The sequence below is a fragment of the Schistocerca nitens genome, chromosome 2 (assembly GCF_023898315.1).
Source record: "Schistocerca nitens isolate TAMUIC-IGC-003100 chromosome 2, iqSchNite1.1, whole genome shotgun sequence".
Classification (NCBI taxonomy): Eukaryota; Metazoa; Arthropoda; class Insecta; order Orthoptera; family Acrididae; genus Schistocerca; species Schistocerca nitens.
Window position 1 is genome coordinate 414,652,301 of NC_064615.1, and position 12,094 is coordinate 414,664,394.

Below are 12,094 nucleotides of genomic sequence, written 5' to 3' on the forward strand. Positions count from 1 at the left end.
ATGGCCAACTCTACATTCTAAATTTTTTCCTACCTGTGAGAAGAGATGGTTGCTAATAGGAACTTTTATGAATTGCGAATCACATGCAGTATTCTCTTCAACATAAGAATAATACGAATATAAACATTTTGCCATGTATTCTTTCGTGTTTGCTGCTATCTCATTTAAATCCTGTCTGCCTAATAAACTACGAAACTAGTGTGAGACAGCAGCAAATGCGGAAGAATATACATATCATGTCATGTTTATATTTGTATTATTCTTATGCCTAATAGTGATACAATCAGAAATGAAGCATGGCAATTGACTAGATTTTTAAATCTAAGATGACTCTAATTTCTGTGCAGAATGTAATGTACAAAAGAGGCGTCTGCAAAGATTTTCAAACGCAGAAAAATTTCAGTTAAACTCTCGTTCGGAACATCTATAATACGCAGTCTATTATTTGGTTCTTGTTGATCATTATCAAAGAAAGCAGCAGTGTAAGTAACAACAAATAGCAGTCTCTTGCCATTGTTTCGCTAATGAGACAATTCCTCTCTTTTTTTTATTGTAAGCGGCGGTAGCGCGCACAAAAGCAAGCCATGCTGTGAGCGGCGACAGGTCGAAACACTTTATTATCAGAATGCAACAAACAATGCATGACACAGTACAATAATGCATTTTCAGCCTAGAGTGACGTAAACACCTATGACAAAAGAGAACGGCACTTATCAGATCAAAGAAAAATAAGCAACCGATTCAAACCAGATGAAGCACGCCTGACGCATAGCAATGGCTACCTAGTAAAGCCTAAACCAACTTTGTTTCGATTTGGAGGTGCGGCCTAAAACTTTTCTCTCCCCTTGAATTTCAAGTCTCAAATTTCAGGTGCGGCTTAGATTCGGGAAAATTTTTTTTCCTTGAGTTCGAGTCTCATTTTTCAGGTGTGGCTTAGATTCGAGTGCGGCTTAGATTCGAGTAAAAAATACGGTAAAGAGGTCTCTGGAGAATCAGGGGAGGAAAGGAATATATGAAAAACACTGAGGAGAGGAAGGGACAGGATGTAAGGACACAAGTTATGACATTATGAAATAACTTCCATGGTACTAGAGACAGCTGCAGAGGCCAAAAAGCACGCAGCAAAACAGGGATAGGAACACATCCAGCAAATAATTGAGAATGTAGGTTGTAAGTACTACTCTGAGGAATTTGTGGCAGGCCACATCAATCTAGTAGTCAGATGACCAAAAAAAGTCACCTTTTATGATCATCTATACAAGTAGCTCAAACAACATCAGTAAACGCTTTTAAATATTTCTTCCAAATTTTTCCTTCTGATCTGATAAACCACAAAATTCCTCTTCAGTGTTTCTTTCTTTCAGTCGTTTCTTTCACTTTGTACTTCATCTTCAATAGTTGGAAATGATAATGCACCTTCATTGTACAATTTAATAAATTCTTTCAGTTCCTTATTTTTATTTGAGTATTTGCCGCTAAAAAATTCTTTGAATATACAGTTCCTGAATTCCACATCCCGTTTCATTTATGGCAACCAGATCCTGTATCCATGGCCCATAGAGAATATCCTATAAGAATACTTTTTTCTGCCCTTGTACATAGTTTAGAATGATGTATTTGTTTGTATAAGTGCATGAAAACTTCGCATCCTATCACATGTAAAAGTCTCATACTAGGCTTTCTACGTGTTCACAATTTGTAAAGCGTTTTTTCATTGTTGTGGCTGTTTGTAACACAGTTTCTTATGTATACCACAGTGCCCATCAGCTCAGCCCAAGAACTCTTTGGTAAATTACTCCCTAGGAACTGAGACCTTATGATGTCCCTCTACATTGTGTTGAGGCATTCAGCTATATCATTTTGCTGCGATCTGTATGTCATTGTTACTTTGTGCCAAATTCCATCAGATTCACAGAACTGCAACCATTTTTGCTAATAGAATGCTAGGCCACAGTCTGTGCAAATTCTCTTCAAGTGTTTCTGATTTGTTTTTCTGTTTGAATCTTCCATTTCTTGAATTCTTCAAACGCATCATGCTTATTTTTTAAGAAATGCACAAATATGTATCGGGTTGCATCATCCGTGACACTCTTTTAAATATTTATTCCCTCCAAAACTTGGAACATCAATAGGTCCCATGATATCACCATGAACATATTTTAAAGTGGTTGTTTGTTCCTTCGATTCTTGTGATACAGTTTACAGAAACAGTGTTCATGTCGATTTACCCCCCAAACAGCAATTACATAGATTTATTTCACCTTTTTCATAGGACTGCTTCCTTCTATGTATTGTCTATTGCACACTTACTGGCATGCATCATTTGACAATGCAATAAATCTAGTGATTCTGTGTTATATTCATTATTCCTCAATCTGTTTATTGATCTGTCAACTGAACATGGCTTCGTACCCTTACTGTGTTGTTTATTATATACTTAATAATGTGCATCATTCGACAATCTCGTAAGTCTAGTGATTTTGTGTTACATTCATTATTTCTCAATATATTTATTGACCTGTCACCTGGACAGGAGTTCATATTCATGTAATATAAACAACCTTTCTGCTAAGTTTTAATGAACAGTCTTCCAGATTCACAATAGATCTTGCAACCTTCTTTAATGAAAATAACCTCTCTCTTATTTTCAGTGAGTTGCCTAATAGACAAGATTGCAGGGTCGATCTCAGGCACAAATAGTGTAATGTTAGCTACAAATTCTGTAGCTAAAACTTCATTGTTAATTATCTTCACCCTTACTGTACCTTTCCCCACAGCTTCTGTATTTTCTGCCATCAGCTAAGTTTATGATCTCAACTAAAATATTTTTATTAACATCTGAGAAAAAAATTTCTATTTGGAGCCAAGTGATGAGCTGCCCAAAATTCCGCTATCCAGTTATCGCACCGTTCAATGCTAACTGTGCCACAGGCAGCACTTATACTAACAGCATCTAGTTTCTTTTGTTCCTTTTTAAATTTCTCATTTTCAGTTTCTGGTTATTTGACTGATTTTGTAAAAGTTGTAACAAACAAAACTACCTCCTCATGTTGTTTCGTTCTTCGTTTGTTCCTGTCCTTCATCACATTCCATAAGTGGATTGATTACCAGTATAAGCTATCGAGGACACTGCAGAATGTTTATCTTGATTAGATTCATAATGTCCAGTATCTTCAGCAAGTAGATTCTTTTTAATTATAGCACACTTAAAATCATTACTGGCAAATTGCACAAAGCTGTAACTACTGTATCCATTCGTTTGGAAGCCCACACAGAATAGTCATTACTGAAACTCCATCATCAATTTCGTCACCACTGTTCATTGTATGTTTTGTTTATCAGTCCTAAATAATTTTCCGTAGATTCGCAATTCTTCATTTTTAGAGAATATGACTCCCATTTTAGTACACAGTGCAAAATTTGCTATCCCTGGGGGTATATAATTTTTTGATAGGGTGTATAGTTTCTCAAGTTTTTCTCACACTATTTTTGGATTTGACAAATTTCATATATGCATTTGCTGCTCATCGCATATGGAAAGTACAACTTTTGCTTGACATGTTATATATGCCTTTTCAACAACAGCTGATGCACCTTCATCAGGTTCCATCTCACCAAGCTCAATTACAGTGCACAAATCAGAATCTATTAGGATCATTTCCGTCTGATACAACCAGAAAGGGTACTTCACTCCACTTAGTTTCTCAACTCTGTATATTTCATTACTTGTTTTACTGTCATTTTCTTTTCTGTGAGATTCACACAAACAGCTCAGTGTCAATTAACATTTTTCAAATCCGTCACGCAAAAATAGTAAGCCAGGATTGGCAAATATTTCGTTTTCACCATGGATGGGTTTAACTAACACTAACACAGTTTTCTATTTTCTTCATTAGCATGACTGGGCCCATAACCATTGCTGTAGTGGACTAAAACTGTCAAATAACACACATTATATTTTAAAAAAGATGCTGTGACTTACCAAACGGGAAAGTGCTGGTAGATAGACACAATAAAAAACACACAAACATACACACAAATATCACGCTTCCGCAACCCACGGTTGCTTCATCAGGAAAGAGGGAAGGAGAGGGAAAGACGAAAGGATGTGAGTTTTAAGGGAGAGAGTAAGGAGTCATTCCAGTCCCGGGAGCGGAAAGACTTACCTTAGGGGGAAAAAGGGACAGTTCAACTTAAGAAAAGACTGTTCATGTTCAAGACATCATTTCACAGATAACTGTCACAGGCGTTACTCTGTCAGGAACCATTTTGTGACAACCAGTCTTGTTTGGGGTGCACCTTTTTAGCAGAGATTTAAAATTTCTGTTTCCAAACAAAGCCTCAACAAAAAACCATTTACGGAAACAGGATGTGATTATATGTGTTGACTTTAATATAGACTTTCTCACCCACAAAAGAAACAGGGAGACATTGATTAACATTGCAAAAACTTATAATCTGCATGGCCTTGTAAACGAGCCCACTAGAATAACACCCACATCCAAGACAGCTCTAGATCAAATTTTTGCAAATAGAAATAAACTTAACCCAACTCTAGAAGTATACAATGCAGGATTCAGCAACCACCAAGCTGTCATTCTAAAGGTCGATGTTAGTAAAGATACCTCAAATCCAGTCCCACCTAAAACTTTACGAGGGTTTTTCACCCAAGATAACTTGAACAAGCTAAATGCCCTCCTTAGTAAAGAAAAGTGGACAGAGATGTACGCAGCCAATGATGTCAACATGAAATTCAACATATTTCTTGACAAAATGATCCACCACTTTGAAGAGGACTTTCCGCAAAAACCAGTAAGAATAAATAATAATAATAATAATAAGAGGAACAAGAGTTGGATTACACCAGCAATAAAAATCCCTTGCAAACATAAAAGAATACTCCACATGTTATGTAAACAAAGTAGTGACTCCCTCCAACTAACAGAATACTATAAAAACTACACATGTATCCTAAGAAGAGTGATAAGACAAGCAAAAAGGATGCAAAATGATGAGTACATTGACAAATCCAGCAATAAAGTAAAATCAATGTGGAATATCATAAAAAGGGAAAGAGGGGAAATGAAATCTTCAAACATGAACATAGAAATCAAACTCAACAATGTATCTATATCTAATCCCGACATTGTGGTGAACTCTTCCAACAATTTCTTTACGAGCATAGCTAAAAAATTGGTCAAAAATAATCCTAACACAAATTACCAACCAGCAAACCAAAAATATCACACATGTGCAGAGTCAATTTTCATTACCAAAGTCACTGAAAATGATGTTGCAAAAGCCCTCAGAGAGTTAAAAAAATTCATATTCAGCTGGAATTGATGGTATTCCAGCAGCTGTAATCAAAAATTGTGAACACACAATTGCTGAACCATTAACTCACCTCTGTAACTGTTCTTTCCAGGCAGGTATTTTCCCTGAAGCTCTGAAACTTTCTAAAGTAATTCCTGTCTTCAAAAAAGGTGATAATAAAGATATGAATAACTACAGGCCTATCTCAATCTCATCCTGCTTTTCTAAAGTTTTTGAAAAAATAATGTACAAAAAAAATGATGGACTTCATGGAAGCAAAAATATTTACTAAGTTTAGCTCAACATGGGTTCGGAAGCAACAAATCTACTGAAACTGCAGTATATGATTTCATAAATATGCTATTAGAACTGTTAGATAGAAAACAACCCATAACAGGCATATTTCTGGATCTGTCAAAGGCTTTTGACACTGCTGACCACAAAATATTGCTGGAAAAAATAGAACACTATGGTATCAGAGGAACTGCAAACAATTGGATTGCTACATTCCTAACCAATCGGATGCAGAGAGTCAGCATGAAATACACTAATAGACAAAGCAACTCAATAACCGAAATACTATCAAGTAATAAAACTGTAAAGTAAGGTGTTCCACAGTGCTTAGTATTGGGACCCCTACTTTTCCTCCTGTATGTTAATGACTTGAGCCTGAATGGTGATGCACACAAAACAATAATATTTGCGGATGACACAACTGTACTCCTCAAAGGGGAGAATACAGAGGCTGTGCAAAAAGCTGTGAACTTGGCCACTGAACAACTCAGCAACTGGGCTAAAATCAACAGATTAACTATCAACACCAAAAAGACAGCTTCCATGAACTTTCACACAACACAAAATGCAAATTCCTCTAAGCCATTTGTCACTGTAAATAACCAGCCAATAGATACCGACACTGTTTTCAAATTCCTGGGTCTGTGGGTTCAAGATAACCTGAAATGGAATACACATACAGGAAAGGTAAATGCCAGAATTAGTAATGGCTGTTATGCATTGAGTGTACTGAAATCATGTGCTAGCCTGAAAACATTAACCAGCACGTACTACGCTTACATACAAGCCCACCTAAAATATGGTGTGATATTCTGGGGAAATTCTCCAACTGCTCAGAGCACATTCAGAATCCAGAAGAGAGCAATGAGGATTATTACTGGGAGCAAACCCAGAGACTCCTGCAGACCCATCTTCAGAAAGATGGAAATCCTTACACTGCCTTGCCTATACATTATCGAGACTCCAAAATTTTTCAGAAGCCACATAGTGCCAACTGACACCAGAGTCATAAAAAATAATGAAATACATGAACAACACCAGGAAAAATGCAAATGTGCATGTTTTACATACAAACACTCAACTGTGTAAAAAGGGAGCTTTCTACATGGGCCTCCAACTGTTCAACAATCTTCCCACTAGTATTAAGTCCATCGAAGACAACGTAAAATTTAGCAAAGCCATGAAGTCATATTTGTTGTTCACTGTTTTTACTCTGTAAATGAATACTTAGAACAGTAATCTTGCTATTTGTGTTAAATTGAAAACACTGAGCAATATAATACATTAGGATACTATAGGCCTATGTTAATATATGTTAACAATGGTAACTGATATTTTCCGACATCTGCAACACACTGTGTACCATTAGATCACATGGAATAAATAAATAATAGAGGAAAAGGCACAGCTCATCAATATCTGGTCAATGTTCAAAGCTCCTTTTAGCAGTGGGTTATTTACCTATCTTTCTGAAGTACAAAATTAAATTAATTTTCACTTACTTTCTGTGGTTAAATGTTACTTACCCATATATAGGGCACGGGAAGTCTTCTGGACGTTTCAACACAGACTTGTATGTGGATTTCAGAAGTGGTCTCATAATGTCCTGAACATTCCCCGAAAATTTGTTCCATAATGGTGAATTTTCTGTTATCTGATAAATTTTTAGTAACTCCTACAGCATAAAACAAAGAATGAGATACCAAGACATAATCTTTAAAATCCTACCACAAGGAAATGTGGCTAAATATGCATAACAAAAATAATGTACATGAAAGTCTGATACAAACCTGAATAGAATATGAGAAGGCGTCTACATTTTGAGTAACTTTTGATTTTTGGAAGCCTTTCGCCAATTCAGTTATTGCTGCTACAGCAAAGCTTTCATCCTCAACATCAAGTGAGAAAGTGTATCCTGAACCTATAATCAACCATTCCAACAAATTAATAAAAACTGTGCTTGTCGTCCAAAAGTATCCTCATATCTATTATTACAAAGAATGCAAAGAATATAAAAAACCACACACCAGTATGCTGCAAACGTTCCCGAGTGGGCATTATGCCAGGATCAATTGCACCTAACTCTCCAAGACACCTTCCAGCAGCTAAGCGTACAGCTTCATCATGATCATGACAAGATTCCATTAACACTCTCACCAACTGAAAAAAAGATGGAGTACTTAATAGATTACTCACTAAGAATGACTACTGAAAATTCAAATTCTTTTATTTGGCTAATGCTAGTGTAATTAGTGCTAATGATCACACATCGTAATTTCCTGATAGTTTACAAATTCTTCTGACTAATATGATGCTGCAATACCTATTCATATTACATGTTAAGCTTTATATACCTGTAACATTTTACACCCAAAAACCCTGTTAATCTGTTTTAAATATTCTTTCCAATTTGCATTTGCCACTACAATGTTTTGGCTCCAAGTCATCTACCAATGTCAGGTTATCTTCTCCTGGATGTCCCAGTTTCCAATAAGGGCAGCAGAAGTTATGCACAAAACTACTGTCCAATATCCTTGACACCCATTTACTGTAGAATCTTAGAACATATTCTGGTATCAAACACAATTATATACCTCAAACATAATTACCTCCTCTGTACAAACTGGTTAGGATTCCAGACGCAATGGTCATGAGAAATCCAACTTCTGCCTGTCTCACATAACATCATGACGGTTATGGATGAAGACAATCTCACAGATTTTCTTGACATACGAGAAGTATTTGACACTGTATCACATCTTCATTAATTATCAAAAGTGAATAAATAAATTGTTAAAAGCACACAATTTAAAATTACCGTGGCAATTATATCTCTCTGTTACAATGACACAAACAAAGAAAAAACTTCGGATTTATCTGTAATATACAAAAACTGTGCCACAATTATGATTAAAATTCCTTGAATCATAATGAGGGAATTACAAGAACTACACCCAAGGTAGTGTTACACGTCCTTTGTTGTTCCTTATCTATATAAACGATTCAGGAGACAATCTGAGCAGCCATCTTAGTTTGTTTGCAGATGACACTGTCACTTATTATCTAGTAAAGTCATCAGAATATTAAAGCAAATTGCAAAACTATTTAGAAACGATATCTGCATGGTGCAAAAATTGGCAATTGATCCTAAACAACAAAAAGTGTGAAGTCATCCACAAGAGTGCTTTAAGGAATCTGTTAAACTAAATCGAAGGGCCATAAATTCTACTAAATACAAGGAATTATAATTATGAACAACTTAAATTGGAAGGAACGCATAGAAAATGTTGTGAGGAAAGCTTACCAAATATTGTGTTTTATTGGAAGGACACTTAGACTGCTGTGCGGTGTCAGATCCTTACCAGATAGGATCGATGGGGTACATCGAGAAAGTTCAAAGAAGGGCAGAACGTTTTATACTATCGTGAAATAGGGGAGAGAGTATCACTGAGATAATGCAGGATTTGGGGTGGACATAATTAAAACAATACCATTTTTTGTTGCAGTGGAATCTTCTCACGAAATTCCGATCACCAACATTCTCCTTCGAATGCGAAAATATTTTGTTGATGCCAATCTGCTTAGGGAGAAATGGTCATCATAATAAAATAAGGGAAATCAGAGCTTGCATGGAAAGATACAGGCATTCGTTTTTTCTGCACGCAGTACTAGATTGGAATAACAGAGAATTATTGTGAAGGTAGTTCAATGAACCCTCTGCCCAGTACTTAAATGTGATTTGTAGAATATCCATGTATATGTAGACGTATAGAAATATTGGGTAAACAGTTCAAGTGACAGTGTTATGGTAAAAACAGAACACTCCATAGTACTCACATTTGTGATCACAGGAATAAACAACGTAAACAGTTCAAGTTACAGTGTTATGGTAAAAACGGAACACTCCATAGTACTCACGTTTGTGATCACAGGAATAAACAACAACTACAATGAAAGAAACAAAATTTGTGGTTGTGTGGGTTAATACACCACTAACTGATTCCCCAGTGTTGCAAGGATACTGATGTATCACAATCTTATGTCAAATACGAAAAGGAATGTAATATTATTTTTCTGCGTCACTGCCTCATCCTAATTTGGATCACTGATATTTTTCCAGGTAGTAAGTGATAGTGTACCAAGCATGGCTGAAACTGCTCCTTGCAGGACAGAATTATGTTACATATGTCAGTCCCTTTCCACTCTCACAACCCCAAAATCTGCAATTTTACACCAATTATTTTCACATGTTACTCCTTTTCAGCTCCTACTCACAGTCACAAGGATTAAATGTCACTGTGACTGTCATCACTCAACCACGCTACACTGAAATCTACGGATTCAATACTAATACCAGGTTTTTTTATTATTTTTACGTATCACCTGCTTCCCAGGCAAGCAATGAAGCCAGTCACAAGCCAAGGGCAGCAAAACTAGATGAAGCTCCCAGCCTGCTTAGAAACTGATGTATTTGATTGTACATTTTGTAAACATATAGATGTAATGGCTGACAAAAAATAAACAAATTTATACTATGTGTACTCTATGCTCTAGTAATATACAGGGTAGATCAAAACATTATATATGCACTTTAAAATCAGCTATACAAACCATACACTTTGAAATCACAATGGGTATGGGTTGAACATGTAGTACAATGGCTGAGCAACAGATGCCAGTAGTGTCGTGTTGTGCCAATGTCAGTGTACAAAGTGAGACCCTGGCACAAACACGACTAAAGTTCAAGGAGTGAAACAGCATTCTCAAATGGTAAAGGATGTTTGGAACATCAGCGAAGTGCAAGAACATCAGGTGCAGGAAAATGGAACTGAGTCACCAACACATGTAAGCATCACTCACCTTCGTAATAAGTTTGAAACTACTTGAACAATTATGGATATGCATAAGGGAAGATCAGGCTGGCCACACACAGCAACATATGATGAAACTACTCAAGTATTAGAAGCAGTCACAGACTCACCACAGAAATCAACACAACAATGTACATGTGAAGCAGGTGTAAATGAACAAGTATAAGTTGTATATTGCAAAGAGTAAGATGGAAAATTTACATTCCATACTTGTTATAGGCACTGAATGAGGACAACAAAGCCAGAAGAGCTCAGTTTAGTGAATGGTTCCTCACACACGTCAGACATGATGCTGATTTTAGAGAGATAACAGTGTGTATTGGAGCCCCATGAAATCCTGTTTATGTCGAGCAAGTGGTCAATGATTCAGGACTTAACGTCTGGCGTGGGTTATCATCAAGGAGACTGACAGGACCTTTCTTTTTCGAAGGTACGATTACTGGCAGCAGTTACCTGGAGATACTGGACACATTAATTTTATCATCCATTCATGCTTTGTTTGGTGTTTTCTTTCTAGAAGACGGCACTCCACTCCCACTTTCATTTGGGTGTGCATGCCTATTTGGAAAACAACACAGCAGGTCATTGGATTGGACAAAGGGGTCCCATTGAGTACTCCACGTGTTTCCTGATTTGATTCCACTTTATTTTTACTTGTGGGGTACCTTCAAGTACTAGTGTGCAGCAGAAAGCCACACACAATAGCAAAACTGTGCTATCAAATGATGAAATTGTATATGCAGAATGAAGCTATGAATGAAAATTTGTACCAAGGCTGAGATCCGAAACCAGGTCTCCTGATGACTTGACCGATGCTATAAGCACTACTCCGCCCTGCCACAGTGGCTGTACACCTCAGTACAAACTACTCTAGCATGCCTCCCTCCTCAAATCAAATTTCCGTTCATGCCACTTGGTATTCACATTCCATTCGATTAAAACATCTATGCCTGGGCTTCAGGCAGGATTGCCTGTTTCGTTCAATGATGAGGTGCTACTGCAATACAGTTGGAGGGCCTCTGAAATGGAGTTTCAGTTTATGGGGAATACCAAGTGAGCTGAAGTGCAAATGGAAATTTGAACTGAAGAGGGAGGCATGCTACAGTAGTCCGGGTAATTGTGCAAAGCCACTGTGCCAGGGTGGCATAATGGTTACAGCATCTGCCTAGTGAACAGGAGACCTGGTGCCAAATCCCGGCGTTGGTACAAATTTTTACTCTTCACTTCAGTCTGCATATACATCATCATAGATGTTTGAGACTTTAAAATGTCTCTGCAACCATATAGTTTTATTTGAAATTGAAATGTCTTGTCAACAAATACCTGTAGCTATTCTGGAAGACGTGACCTTGGATGTGCAGCATCGTGTTCAGAAGTGTTTGGAGGAAGTTGTTTAGCATTTTCAACACTTACTGTAGCTGTTTCACATTGATTCACTGTGATACTGATGATAACATATAGACTTATCTTTATCGAAGTGTACATACATATTTTTATCTACCCCGTACATACTTAAAGATACAGGCGGAACACTAAGAATGCAAATCAGCATTTACTACAGCAACTGTCACGAAGAGAGCAAAGAAATAATAAATAATAGAATAAAAAAAAAAACT

General features: G+C 36.8%; 1 protein-coding gene across 1 annotated transcript in view; it reads right to left on the bottom strand.

The window, feature by feature from the left end:
* The window catches only part of LOC126236279 (serine/threonine-protein kinase ATR), a 391,469-nt gene that overhangs the window by 158,873 nt on the left and 220,502 nt on the right, over positions 1-12,094 (bottom strand). Inside the window, exons 21-23 of the mRNA XM_049945439.1 lie at positions 7,635-7,767; positions 7,398-7,528; positions 7,134-7,282 (exon numbers count right to left, since the gene is read on the bottom strand). Coding sequence (XP_049801396.1) covers positions 7,134-7,282; positions 7,398-7,528; positions 7,635-7,767 — 413 coding nt within the window. The remainder of the gene's footprint in view (positions 1-7,133; positions 7,283-7,397; positions 7,529-7,634; positions 7,768-12,094) is intronic.